Below are 15,049 nucleotides of genomic sequence, written 5' to 3' on the forward strand. Positions count from 1 at the left end.
TGCTGCTGAGTGCAGGAGGTGAGCGGTGAGTGACTTCACATCACTGACAGCTTGCATCAACTCTCATAATGAAACAAAGCTGATATCGAATGATTATATGTGCTCAGAGGCCTTGCATTTCAAGCATTTAGGTCAGAAATGCATTGGGTCAGGAGGTGCTTTATGGTTGTTGTGCATGTCTTTAAAATCTTGGACTGGTCATGGAAGCAGCTCTATTATTAGACATATGTATTGCAAAAAGAAAGCAACTCAGATGGCAGAGACATTCATGCATGTTGTGCAATTAATGTCGCATGATTGGAATTGATCTTGAGTTTGTGCCACTCTTTGGTGGAGTTAGGTTTGCTGGCTTGACTTTAAATGTAGTCTTTCTGGGCATTAACTTTCACATGAATTTCATTGGGTTTTAGTTGCATAGATTGAAATCTGCTTAGCTTTGAATGAGACGGCTCATCAAATAGTTGTGAACAGCTCTGAGGGCTTTTGAACAACATCTCAAAAGGCTGCTGATGAGTGTGCGTTATGTAATTGGAAGTTGAGTCTTTTCTCTCTGGGCCGTGCTTTTGTGTGCAAGATGGGGATCTGACGGCATTCAGAGGCAGTAAATGTTGCTTGACAGACACATCTACAAGTTTTTGAGCTTAAAAATAACCCTTTTGCTTTTGCATTTCAAAGCTTTGCAACATTTTAGATCATAGAAAAGCAAAGTCAGTCTCAGGAAATTATGGCTCGGGGCGCCAATGAAGAATAGGTCACGATTGTGTCCCATCCAGGTTTCTTACAGTCATAGTCTAAACTCCAGCATTCTTTCAGCTCAGATCTTTCTCTAATTCCTCAACGCTTGACTGGCTGTGTGCGCGATTAGTGGCTTTCTTTGCTCTCAGCTATCGGATCTGAAAATACAAAGCTTATAGAGCATGGCTGTTGACACTTTACAAGACTTAATGGAAGCTTCTACTTCCTCAAGACAGGATGCTGAAAATGAAATGTACTCTACAGTTAAACTGATCACTAGTAGTAAGTATTATTAACCCTGTGAAGCCTGACACATTGAAATAATAGTCCAAAAATCATTTTATTTTAAATGGAACAGTGTATTGGACCTTTAGACAAAAATTCTAAAAAAACAAAACAAAAAGTGCATGTGTTTTTTGTTGAGCATCATATTTGATACATCAGGCATTAATGGCTCATAATAGTGTGATATAGTGAGAATATAGAGGAGGAAAAAAATCCACATTTAGCAAAAATATGGTTTGAAATTTGGTGCTGATGATTATGTGAACAAAAAGTGAGATGACATTCTGATGCTTGTAAGGTAAGATCATTGAAATCTTTATAACAGTATAGCAGATGCTTACATAAAATGATATAAATATCAGTCGTCACTCTATATCTCCAATAATGTCTTCGTAAGATATTTCAATGCTTAGTTTTATGATCAAAACACATAATGGAATGTAATACAATGACAATTGAGAGATGAACAAATAAACCTTACTCAAAAGCCTGATGATCATATTTGAGACTCACATTTGAACATGATATTCCTAAAAACGTATGCAAATCAAGTAAACATAAATCGCTTAAGTCCAGTAAGTGTTCATCTTGAAATATTACTAACAATATCAAAGTTATTCTTACGTTTACTTTATAAAAATCAGTAGCGATTTCACGGCAAAAAGACACATGACGCATGAGCTGAAGGTGGACGTTTGTACAATTCTACTAAATGACCTTTTACATATTTGCATATCATATATGATACAGTAGACTTTATAGGGTTAATAATGCCCATGTTTGGTGGAAAATAAATGATTTTTTTGCAGTAATAGTGATGCATCATTTTTGGCGTCTAGCTCTTGTTTTCTTTCTGCTGTTGTTTTCTCTCAGTGGTATGATGAAGGCTTTGGTAAATCCTCTCTGGACGCCACCTTCATATAAGAGATGTGGTGGGCTATAGCATTAATGAAATACTGAAGAAGCAGCTGTGTGTTTTCTTACCACAGACAGATGGCCAGGACATCACACACCCGGGTATAAAGCTCCTGTGCATTGATTGTAAGCATCAAAACATGTTGGCATAAAATTGCATTTGCAGTGTTTTCCTTCCATAATATGACAAAGGAAATTCAACCAGAAATATATTTAGGGCAAGAGCTGGTTTTGCCAATCAGGAATTAATTAGACTGTGAAAAGTGGTTTCTGGTGGTATTATTATTATTTATAACTATCTGCATATATTTGATTTTGAAAATCACATTCATTGGGAAAACTATTTGATTAATTCAGTTAAAAGTATGAACATGGTTCAAATGTGGCTAACGGTGAAACAAGCTATATTAGTTCAAATGTATGAGATTGAAACTAATTGGATTTATTGATGCTAAATATATAAACCTGGTTATTACATTGTTTATTAGTACTGTGTCAGAAATTAATCTGACCTGTTTCTTCTATGTATGACTGACAAATATGCATCATATTAAGTTTTTATCATTAGCTTATGTTAAAACTGTGTAATCCAAATGGATGGAAATGTTATAATATTTTTGCAATTCAAATACATAAATCTTAACTGCAGGCCTAAATATTTTAGTACATCTCTAAATCATTCACAATAAGACCAGAAACATGTATTAAGAAGGTAAAAAGGGTCCATTTTCATTTCTTTTGACATTAACGTTCTCCTCTTCCTCTCTAATCACAACTGCAAGTGGCCCAAAACCAAGCCTTGAGGTACACCGCTCACTTTTCTGAGGGCTGCGTGGAAAATATCTCCCCCATAGAATTCACTGGGTGTTCAAAGGGATGTAAAAATAAGGTTAACCCTGTTTGACAGTCCACAGTCAGCTCTGCATCTCCATCGTGCCACACAGCCATGGATTTAACACTGTTCTGCATCCGTTAACTCAAAGGGAGACTCATCAAAATGGTGGTAAAGGGATAAACTTGTTGGGGTTCTCAGTAAGCCGGTAAGCCACTTCTTACCAGTGAAGCTCTTGACGTCTAGAGTAGGTGGATGATCTTGTGTGTGCTGATGTTGTGTTAGTGTATATTCTGTGAGAAGAGAAACGGCCAAGTGTTTGTTACAGGAATACATTAAGTAGGTCAGATACAGTGTATTGAGGCTTTTTAAATTTTTATGCATGCACTTTCGGTGACAGCATCACGGTAGTGACGTATCAGAAATGTCCCATGGAACCACCATCCTCCTGGTCTTGCTATAGAGTATGCATTAAAATTAAATGCTTTATATAAATAAATCAAGTTTTAACCCTGTAAAGCCTGACATGTGAAATAGTAGTTGGAGGAATCCAATTATTTGAAATGAAACCATTTATTGAACCTTACATATTAAAAAAAATCTTAACTTAAAGGAGGGGAAACACCTTGGTTTTATTCTGAGGCCCAAATGAGCAAAAATTCATTGTTGATATTTAGATGACCATAAAGAACGATGAAATTCTGATAGCATGTAATATTAATCAGTGAGATCTTTATAACATTATAGCTTACATAAAATGTATATAAATATCAGTGGTCACTCTATATCTCCCAGTAATGTCTTAGTAAGATTATATTTAAATGCTTAGTTTTATGATCAAAACATGTTAATGCAATGCAATACAGTGATTATTGAGAGATGAACAAATAAACCTTACTCAAAAGCCTGATGATCATATTTGAGACTAGGATTTGAACATGAACATAAAAATGTAATAATCACGTAAACCAAAGTTGCTTCAGTCATTAAGTGTTCATCTTGAAATATTACTAACAATATCAAAGTTATTCTCACATTTACTATGTAAAAATCAGATTTCACAGCAAAAAGACAAGCTGAAGGTGGATGTTTTCACAGTTATACTAAAAGACCTTTTACTAGCTAAAAATTAGTGAACTATCTACCAGGCTATAGAAGTTTTGTTCAGCAAAGTTTTACTCCCGTTAAAGGCCTTAGACATTTGCATATCAAATATGATACTGTAGGCTTTATAGGGTTAAGTGGTGTGTATGCACAATATGCATTGAGATAATTGACATAGCCTTCCTCTTTTGTCCTCCTAAAGTTAGATCAGTCTTATCACCTCGGGTTCCTGTTTTTTTTGGCTTTGTTGGAATTCATTTTTCCAAGTCGTTGGGCCTTTTGCAGTGGACATGCACACAGACACACACTCGCACATGTGCTGTAAAACGCCTTCGAGGAGCACATTGCGTTGTGGAGCTAAAACGCCTCGGTTTCTTTTTACTTCACGTCAATTTGTGGAGTGTTTCCGTGGGCTAGTGATGCTTCTCGTGCTCAGCAGCTGCTGATGAATTCCAAGTGACATGGGTTTTTCTCTTGGCAGCGTGGCGAGGCAAACCTGGCATCGCTGTGTTCCGGAGCCGCTTGCTGAGTGCGCCTTTGCTTTCCTGTTATGAAAGCTTCCTAACACCTGATTTATTGGATATGTTCGCAGAAGAATCAATACACAATTTGTAAATAAGTTTTTTTTGGCCATTTTATTGAAAGCAAAGAGATGACAAATGAGATGATTTGGAGAAGAGGGTGGAAATTCAAGTTGGATATGAATCCTCATCTCCCATATGAGTAACACGGCTTAATGTGTCTGGAGCTTAATGCCAAATTTGCGCACTACAAGAATGAAGCATGCCAGCCTGTGATGTTTTAAAAAGAGCAGTGTTATTTTAGTGTTTTTGATATACTTTTATAGTTTAATATTTTGAAGATTTTATATTTTTATATATACAGATTTAATTGTAGCTGCACAAAAAATTGTGCGAATATGAATGTGGTTTTGCGCAGCTCGTCAGTGAACAACGTCTCTGTGTAGTTAATGCTGCTCAATGTGAAAGCCCGCAGGTGATGGAGATTTACCGCTGATTACAGAACCGGTTTTACTGATAAGATGCGCGTTAAATATCGCATGCGATTTATCGTGCAGCCCTAGTTTTAATTATAGTTTTAGTTTTTTTTAGTACTTCAATTTAAAGCAAATGAAAATAAGAAAGGCTGCTTTAGCGACACTGCATGTAAACATTGTAAAATTAAAATAATAAACGGGGTGGCTGCATGATAATTGCGATATAGCTTAGTACCATATATTTTTTTCTAATTACCCAGTTTTTGGTACTTTTCAATAATTATTTGCATAATTTATATTAATAAATATTTATTAATTCAAAAAAATAAAAGTTAAAACACTTCTACTAATAGCATTATAATTGTTATGAGACGAGAGACATGCGGATCCATATGCAAGCTTTTATTAAGAGACGTGGTTTTAACAGGCATGGGTCAGACAATGGCAAACAGGTATATCGAAGGCAAGGCAAGAGATAAATCCAGGTAGAAGGCAAAGGTCCAGGCAGGGGCAAACAGAGTCAGAAACAGCAAGCAAAGGGTTAATCCAAGATACGTGGCGTGAATCAGAGACTAAGAAAACTATGAAAACTTAAACAAGCTCGGTAAGGTAGCTATCCGCTAAACAGGGATAAACGCAAAACAATACACGAGACTAAAACCGAAAACACGGAATGGCTCGGTAAGGCAGCTAACACTTGGGGAGTGAAAAATGCAGAACAATACTCGGCTACTAGAGCAGTATCAGAGTAGGTGTTATATAGTATGTGTAATAGCATTCAGGTGAGCATGTAATTGGTTTCAGGTGTGAGTGTAATCAGTGCAGTGGAACATGGGAAATGTAGTCCAGGGTGATGTGTAACAGTCTGTGTGGTGCGAGAGTCAATATCATGGAAGGGCGACCTCTGGTGGCAAGTGGATGGAAATTCATGGATCGGATTCGTGACAATAATTAATTATCTAATAATTTATTATTTGCTATCAAAGAAATGAACATGCAAATGTATTGTTAAATTATTAAAATATTAACTTAAAATCTCAGTGGGCACTTCCATGTAAATATTTTACGTTTAATGGTTTTGGCTGATAAAAAAAGATTGGAAACCCTATTTTACAGGAACAATAAATTTGTTCAGGAACAACTCTGGAGCAACATGAGAGAGAGCAAATCATTTTGAACAGGATCAGAGTTGGCAAATATACACACAATGTGTCCAAATTGCAAAAAGACGCAAACAACAGCACTTTACATGATTAAGCATCTACGCAAACCATGTGTAAAACTTCTTTTGGTCCACTAATTCGTCTTTGATATGATAACACTGACGTGTTTGTGTAAAGACCGTGCTTTAATGAGTTTACACCAGCACATCTCTCTGCTTACCACCCACGCAACAAATAACAGCCCCAATTAATCCTAGCATCTCGTTATCCCACTTCTCATTAACCTACATTCTGCTTGAAGTGAGATGACCTACCTGATGTATTTAAATACTGTATTCTGGAAGGTTGTGGCCGGTTTGTGAACAAATGGAGCAGGGGTGGAGGAGAGCAGGTGTTTTTGCTAGAGGCGGCCGGTGGTTGCGGGTCTACAAGCCCCAAGGCGTATATAAATCACAGCACAAGAGCTCACTAGAGTGTATTATAGGTAATAATGTCAGCCGTGCTGGAACAGCTGAGGTTATAGATTGTGGATGTGGGCAGGGATGTTGGCAACCTCTGAAAGGTGTAAAAAAAGAAGCGGTGTTTGCCAAATCCAGGCGGGCTGACATCGCTGACCAAACCAACTCGGTATCGTGTGCTAAATGCCTCATCTGGTTCCAGAGCGCAATGATGTGGCATTTAGGATTTAATATTTGAAATCAGTTTACTAATGAAGCGCTGTTGGCTTGTAATTCTTCAGTGGTTCTTTGCAGCACCTTAGGTTCCTCAATGAACCCTCTTCTTTTGCTGCACAGGTTCTTTATTGGCATTGCTGGTTCCATGAAGAACCTTTAACATCCATGGGACCTTTTTATAAAGCTGTTCTTTAGCAGAGAAAGGCTCTTTAGTTTCCTCAATGAACCCTCTTATTATGCTACACTCCTAAAAATAAAGGTTCTTTATTGCCATTGATGATTCCATGAAGAGCATTTAACATCTAAAACCTTTCCATTGGACAAAAGGTTCTTTAAATGATTAAAATAAAGGTTCTTTATTGGCATTGATGGTTCCATGAAGAATCTTTAACATCCATGGAACCTTTCAATTGGACAAAAGTTTATTTAGTTGAAAAATGTTCCTTAGGTTCCTCAAAGAACCCTCTTCGCTCTCTTAAAAATAAAGGTTCTTTATTGGCATTGATGGTTCCATGAAGAACCTTCAACATCCTTTCCAATGCATAAAAGGTTCTTTTATAGTAGAAAAGTTTCTTTAGATGATTCAAATGTTCTTTGCAATCTTAAAAATAAAGGTTCTTGTTCTTTATTGGCATCAATGGTTCAAAGAAGATGTTTTCCTTTTTATTGGAACTTTTATTCTTAAGCTTATATATAGTTATTTGATTATATCGATTATACATGTTCATGATGTTTCACTCTTACAAATAACACTTCAAAACGTGTGTCATAGAATCATGAAGCCATAAAACAACTATTTTTGGTTCCTCAAAGAACCTTTCAGTTAAAAGAAAGAACGATTTTCTTTGTGTGAAGAACTGTAAACAACCTTTTTCTACTATTAAGAACCTTTTGTCCAGTGGAAACATTCCATGGATGTTAATTGTTCTTTATGGAATCATCAATGGCAATAAAGAAGCTTTAACCTTTTAACAGTGCGTATATAGTTTTGAAGATTATAAATGTTCTTGATGTTTCATTATACACTCTTAAAAATAAAGCTTCCAAAAGGGCTTTCACAGTGTTGCCATAGAAGAAACTTTTTTGTTCCCGAAGAACCTTTCAGTGAACAGTTCTTAAGAGAACCATTTTTTTTTTTTTAGGTGTGAAGAACATTTTTGGATCTAAAGAACCTTTTTCACGTAAGAAGATTTAGTGTATTTGTATCAAAAGATTTCCGCAGCTGTGCTTGCTTTTATGAGACTGTTTGGATTTCAAGGATCAGTGATATTGAATTTACTTTAGCCATTAATACAATAATGCAATAAATGTCCTGAATGTCCCAGGATAGAAAATGACAATTAGGACACATTGATGCACTGCACCTGACAACTGACCCTACCAGAAAAACATGGACCAGCTCTTGATCTATTGTAGTCTCTGACAAATGGTTTGTGTGGGTCTTAATTTACGTACCCTTCCCCAAATTAGAGCCATAAAAAGGTCTTAAATCAGAGCTGAAGGTCTTAAATTCATAAAGTAATGGCCTTAAACAATGCATGCTTTGCAAAAATGAATATCTTGCTCAGTATTTGTGACTTTTTTTCCAATACAAACATCTAAAGATCCTTAAATCAAGATATGTTCACTTGAGAAGGAAAGTAGTACAGACGTGAATACTGATTTCTTAGAAATGTAACAAAATTAAATGTGTATATGCTTAAAATGAACATCTATCAGAAAACATTTGTCCCTTTGAAAAGGTACTTTTTCTGACCCCACTGGCAGATGTTTGTGTTTTAATCATAATCTAATTTCATTTTGATGAATTTCTTTGTGTCCCCTTACATTTATTCCTTAAATTGTGTTTACTTGGTCTTTAAAAGGCTTAAATTTACCTTCAAAACCTGCAGAAACCCTGTAAATACTAGTTAAGCTATAGAGCAAAATGCCTCCCTTTATCGTTCCATAAATGCGTATCTTTGTCTGCACTGGATATTATTTGTATATAGCTTAGTTTAGAGCTGCAAGCATTTACATTTAAGTGCAAGGCTGACGTTTTTGTTGGCGTCAGCATTTTCATATAAATCCAAGCCGGGTTTTCAAGCAGCTAATGCAAACATATTTGATTTTTGATGCACGTTTCAGTGGAGCCTTTGAAGATCCGGCAGGACCTTAGAGACGCGTGTTCATATGGGATAGAAGCGCTTTCTATGGAACCGGCTGATGAGATGAATAGTGACAGCACTGGTGAGAGTGTGATGTAATTTCTGATCATCACTCTCCCTCTATTTCCCCTTTACTCGGTCTCTGTGTCCTCCTCCTCTTCTTTTCAGCCCCAGATGGCAATCAGTCATGTCCTCCGTCACCTCGACATTTTCAATCAGCGGTTCGAGCATCTCTGTGGAGATGGAATAGAATTTGCCCAACACGCCGGAAAGAGTGATGCATTGACTCATTAATGATATGACATGCTGTAATGTCAAAAGGCACTGAGCAGATTTCACTTTCACTTGAGATAAAGAGCAAAACAGCTGTTGTAATTGCTCTACCTTTGAAAATTATTTCCTGACCGATGCGTGTCTGTATGCGCAGCACGGTGTTCCTCTAAAATCCCCTCTGTTGGTTGATTGTGATTGGGTAATAATACAGACAGATGGGGCCGCTGGGAGTTTTTGGTGGTATATTTAAGCATTCGGCGCTGCAGATGTGTTTGGCTGTGCACTGGGCGTAATTGACTATTGTGCTTGTGAGCTTTAGGACGGGCTGCGAGATGTACGGCAGGCAGATGGAGTCCGCCGCTGGAATCGAGGAACTGACGGACGAGGAGAAGGAAATTATCAACAGCGTGCTGGCGAGAGCCAAGATGATGGAGGCCATGGAGCAAGAGAGGATTGGGTGAGACGTTGACTTCAAGTCGTGTTTTTGTTCTGCTCCCGAAGGAAATCTCTAAGTCAAGTCTCCTTTATTTCGGTTGCGCTTTATACAGTACAGATTGTTTCAATGCAGATTCATAGTAGGCTTATGATGGAAACACTCATTCCTGTCATCTTGCCTATATGTAATCCTACCATGTTTAGTATCTATTAATTCGCCTTCTGATGATCTAAACGAGCGTGTATATTATATGTTGGTACATAGGCAATATATTAGTGTCCTGAGAATCTTTAGTAATTTCGATTCAAGTTCCATTTGCAAATTACCATGCTTCCACACAAAGGGTCATTAAAAACTCCCCAGTATCTCCAAACTCCCACTTGGGATTCCGGCCTTTCTCATTGGACAAGCCCATCTTGAGAGGTGTGAATCTTCTCAGACCTTAAAGGCCTTACATCAGTGACCCGCCCCTAGTCGGTGGTTTGGTTGAATTCTGAGAAGATGAAGACCCCAGGACACCCTAAGTACGTACCAGGCTTCGGCCTTGACTTTTCCATTCACCAAGACTCTCTGACTCAAACTGGTTCTTTTCCATCAAGATCAACTTGAACCTTCGGACTGCATCAAGCCTCTCTTTCAGACAGACGAGACGTGCAAGTATCAAACTTAGTCTTATTAATTGATACATTAGGTATCGTTTGCACCTTTTTACAAAGGTGTGTTTGAACTAAGAATCTGATGTTCCCTTCAGGCGGTAGATCTGCTGAATATGCAAATGGTTCCATAACTTCATTCCTTATTTCTCTCCTCTTTACTGCTTAAGCTTTAACCCTTTCCTATACCAACTGTATGCGTGTGTGTGTTTATGTAGTATGTTAGACTAGTTTAAGTGTTTATGTAGTTAATAAAGTCTTACTTGTATCACACTTGACGTTGTTCATTGTTTGCTCATAACTGGAGTCCTTAATCATGCAGATTTATGCTACAAGCTCTGTGTAGAGTTGTACAGTATGAAAGTTATTTCCCTTAACCAGGAAATTGACAGACAGTTGACCCTGAGAGGTCAAGTAAATATCTACAGCGGATCTAAATGTTTATAATTAATTATAACTAGTTATGATTAATTATTCATATTTCCCCATGAGCTGATTCGCTACATAATAAACTGAAAAATTAACAGAATCAATAATGCAAACTTCTTCCAATATAAGAAATTCAAATTCTGATGTTGGCTAAAGTAGCTCTAAAAAGACACAGTGTCATTTTTTTTAGTTCAAGTTAGTTGATACAGTTCAGTTCAATAACAGTGTCAATGTTGCATAATCCATCCATTAAGAAACAAATTCAGTTCAGCTAAATAGCAGCTCTACAGAAGACAACATTGTCATTATTCAGCTCAATTTACACCTAGACTCAAAGACACCAGTGAGATTAAAAGATAAATCACCTTCCGGATTAAAAATTTCCTGATAATTTACTCTCCCCCATGTCAGCCAAGATGTTCATGTCTGTCTTTCTTTAGTTGCGAAGAAATTAAGATTGCTTTTTTTTTTTTTTTTTTTTAAGGGAAAACATTCCAAGATTTTTTCCCATATAGTGGACTTCAATGGTGGCCAACGATTTCAAGGTCAAAAATGCAGTTTCAAAGCAGCTTCAAAGGGCTCTAAACAATCCCAGCCAAGGAATAAGGGTCTTATCTAGCGAAACGATCGGCCATTTTCTTACAAAAAAGTATATTTATACACTTTTTAACCACAAATGCTCAGCTAGCATTAGCTCTGCGATGTAAAGTGGTTTTTAAACATCGGTCGGCTTTAGTTTTTTGGCTCTAGTCGGATGCCGTCAGCCATTTTCAGCCAATTCTGCATGTCAAATTGGTGGTGGAGCGTGACGACGAGAAAGAGAACTCCGATTGGCTAGTCAGCTTAGCGAATGAGCGCATGAGAAATACTGAACTGATGAAAGCAAACCAATGACGGAGTAAAATGGGAACGCACAGACATTCCCTGCGTTCCATACAGAAGGGCTCATCCCTATGCCCTAATCCCTTCAAAGGGTTTACCCTCCGGAGTGAGAGCTTTGAAGGGTTGAAGGGTGAAGGGGATCAGACAACTGTTCCTTGAAGTGCCCTTCTGCGTCATCATCATGTGCCCACACGGAGGCGCCGTCATCATGCAAAGGATCATGGGAGTGTCCATCAGTGGTACCCTTCGAAATCCTTCTTTCCGAAGGGCTCTTTGAAGTGGCCAGTTTTGAGCACTTCGGTTTGGAATGACCCTTCAATATGGCGGCCATGACTGTTTTCACTCCAAAGTGCCCTTCGGAGGGCGATATATCCCATTTGGAATGCACCGATTGTTGTCATTCTATCCATTTGTTTCTTTCTTTATCTACAAGATGACGACCAATGCCAGTGACTATTGCCACCTGCTGGAATGGAGAGTTATGCTCTCTCACGTAAGCGCACGGCACACAGGCTAGTTGGCCGTCAGGTACAGTCAGGTGCAGGTGTAGTTGCCCCGACGCGGTGATGTGAAGCATTGCGAGGTGACGCCACAATCGGCTTTCCTCAGCGCTAGTTCCTTGGCGTCAGTTTGGTGTGTCCCTACCCTAATGTCTCAAACTGTGCTCAGATTTCCCAAGATTTCGAAAGACTGAGATCTCGGTGTGAACATTTCTCTTCGGATTCTTCTCAGATCGAAATATCTATCCTCATATTCATTTTGTAGCTTTATACTCCTACCGTGTTAATTATTGACTCATTTGTGCCTATTTTTATTTCTCCCAAGAAATATTAGGAATACAGAGACAACTTAGATTTTTGTTAGGTAAAGTAAATCATAATGGAAAACTCCATTAGGTCTCTTTAGATAGAAAAAGAGCCATGTTTATGCAATGAAATTTTCCTCTGCCAAGTAGGAAAGAAAATTAAGCACAAATTAGACGACTTTATTGTCTCTTTAGTGACTTTCCTCTTTCTTAGCATTTGTTTTACACTATCCATGATTTTTTTAAAACCTCCCTCTCCTTAATAATTGTCTCATTTGTGTCCATTTTTATTCCTTATAAGGCGATTTAAGGGAAACATCTGAGATGAAGTTGATACTTTTGGTAAAGGAAATCATAATAGAGAACTCCACTGAGTCTGTTAATGTCTGTGCAATTAAATATTCCTTAGTCTCCAAGATAAATTGTCCCAAATATCTGTTTTAAAGAGTAATGTGATCAAACAGAGACCGAATGTCTGAAGCCTGAAGCTTCTTGCTTGTTTGGATTTGTTGTCCACATGATTTATTTTTCCCTCCGTAATCCTATTGTATGTCAACAATTGTATCATTTTTGTTCCTCATATGGAATTTTAGAAGAAACACCTGGCAAGTTTATATCATAAGATGGGGTTTGAAAAACAATTCATATTCAGAAATAATACACTGACACAATCAGATGAGAACTAAATTGTATCTGAATTGAGCTGAATAATGACACTAACTTTGCAACGTCTGCAGTTATTGAATTGAATTGATTAAACATTGAACTAAATAGAGTTGAATAATGACCTCTGCAGAGCTGCTTTACAGCTAAAATTGACTTAATTTCATCATTACTGAATTTGATAACATTAATACCGCTAGTTCCCTGTATATTAATGCAAACTCTGCTTTTGAAAATCTGTATTATATAAATAAATGTGACTTGAAACTTGAAGCAAAAATAATGACTTTTCCCGAACACTGTCTTCCACTGGGTGACCAAACAGGTTTTTACACAAATTATCCACAGGGTCACAAGCTTTCACATTATCGCACACAGGACTGGACTCAGTAGCTTTTGTAGCAAAGGCAATATTGACCAACACCTGAGACCCCAAAAGCATCGGTTCAGTCTCCTCTCATTCCGTAGAGCAATTCGGCCCAAGCACATCTGTCCGAGTGATTGAGAAGACGGGTGTGCTTAAGCTTTTTTACAAGCCAAGAGTCAGCCGAGGAATGTACTGCAAGAAATGAATAGTGCTAACTAGACAAGAACTGCCTTCCTTCTCATTCTCGCTCTCTCTTTCTCAGCACTTTGCTTGCAAAACGTCTTAACTCACAGTTCTTTACATCAATACATTACAATAACCACTTGGAGGAGGGGTGGAAGTGTGCTGACGTTATACATTGTCGTTTTTTTGTCCCGCAGGCGTCTGGTAAATCACCTGGACAGCATGAAGCGGACGGCTTGCGGTGACGGCGACTTGCGTTGTTTACTCTGCGGCCAGCAGTTCGGCCTGGCGGGCGTCAGCGCAGTCGTGTGCGCGGAGTGCAAAAAGGTGGACGTGCATTCGCCGAGCCTTTGACCTCATGCAATTATCTAATGCATGCAGAGCACGTCTTTCAATAACGATTGTCCAAAAATAAGCAAGCAGAAATGAATGAGCGATATGCACTTATCTTTATTATGCCCTGCCCATTACTGAGCCACGTGTGCATTTAAGAGGGATGCCAATCAGTCTGCACAATCAAAAATAATGTCACGGAATGCATATGCTTGTCTCTTGTGACGCCCGACACAAAGATCAATAGATTGTTTATTGATCCCGGAGGGGATGTTTAGTCTGTGGGCTGTTTTTCAGCAGTGATGGAACTTAATGCCATCTGAGTGCGTTTACACCTGCGCAGCCTCCTGAGGCCTGTTTGTGTTTCACCCCCACAGAACATGTGCACTAAGTGTGGCGTTCAAAGCGTCAGTCGTTCCAGTCCAATATGGCTGTGCAAAATCTGCAGCGAGCAGAAAGAGGTGAGATGCATTGAGGCATTGAATGTTGTTTTAGAGCAATGGCAAAATTCAGCCAAAACCTAAAATTGTCATAATTTTGCTGTTCTTTCCACACAAAGGGAGGGTTTTTGAGCTCCTCTGTGAGGTCAGTGTGACCATGAATTTCAAGCTCCAAAAAGAACCATAAAAGCATCCGTAAAGTAGTCCATTCGACCTGTGTGCTAAAGTCCAAGTCTTCTGAAGTCAAATGACAGCTTTGTAACAAATCTAAGTCATTTATTTATTTCTGCAGCTTAAATCTCTTAAATTGCCTTTAGACATGTTGTGTCAAGCTTGATGATGTCAATGCGGTATTTTAGATCATTTTGATTTACTATATTATAGTTTTTGTAAAAATTTAAAAATAGATTTTATTTTTATGTTTCCACTTTCAAAGTTAAAGTTTTTGTAATTTTGTTGCGTTTTGTCATTTTTATTAGATTTAATATGTTTAGTATTTCTGAAATTTTTATTATTTGTTTATCATTTTGGCGTGTTTTGCCATTTTCTTTCTTTTTTTTAAATAACGTTTTATTTATTAGTTTAAATTTCTTTAGCTATTTTAGAACTTCAACTTAAGGAAAATGAGAAATGTTTCCTTGGCAATTTGCTGAAATAAAATGAGATTAATTTATTATATACAGTGGTGTGAAAAGGTTTTTACAAATGTATACATTTTGCCATCATTTACTTA

At 37.7% G+C, this 15,049-nt stretch overlaps 1 protein-coding gene and 1 long non-coding RNA gene across 7 annotated transcripts in view; one reads left to right on the top strand and one right to left on the bottom strand.

Moving 5' to 3' along the window:
- The window catches only part of LOC107602245 (rabphilin-3A-like), a 23,793-nt gene continuing 8,744 nt past the window's right edge, over window positions 1-15,049 (top strand). Inside the window, exons 1-4 of one of the 5 annotated variants that reach the window (XM_016294701.1) lie at window positions 1-25; window positions 9,445-9,582; window positions 13,741-13,870; window positions 14,254-14,337. In XM_016294701.1, coding sequence (XP_016150187.1) covers window positions 9,458-9,582; window positions 13,741-13,870; window positions 14,254-14,337 — 339 coding nt within the window. In that variant the 5' untranslated portion in view covers window positions 1-25; window positions 9,445-9,457. Of the gene's footprint in view, window positions 26-7,880; window positions 9,583-13,740; window positions 13,871-14,253; window positions 14,338-15,049 lie in introns of those variants that run through there. The other 4 variants (XM_016294703.1, XM_016294700.1, XM_016294702.1 and 1 more) reach the window with 4 other exon arrangements.
- LOC107602248 (uncharacterized) overlaps window positions 13,976-15,049 on the bottom strand; it is a 13,370-nt gene continuing 12,296 nt past the window's right edge. For both annotated transcript variants that reach the window (XR_001611014.1, XR_001611013.1), the window contains exon 7: window positions 13,976-14,318. This is a non-coding gene — a long non-coding RNA (uncharacterized lncRNA). The remainder of the gene's footprint in view (window positions 14,319-15,049) is intronic.

The sequence above is a fragment of the Sinocyclocheilus grahami genome, unplaced genomic scaffold (genome assembly GCF_001515645.1).
Source record: "Sinocyclocheilus grahami isolate Dianchi unplaced genomic scaffold, SAMN03320097.WGS_v1.1 scaffold322.1, whole genome shotgun sequence".
Taxonomy (NCBI): Eukaryota; Metazoa; Chordata; class Actinopteri; order Cypriniformes; family Cyprinidae; genus Sinocyclocheilus; species Sinocyclocheilus grahami.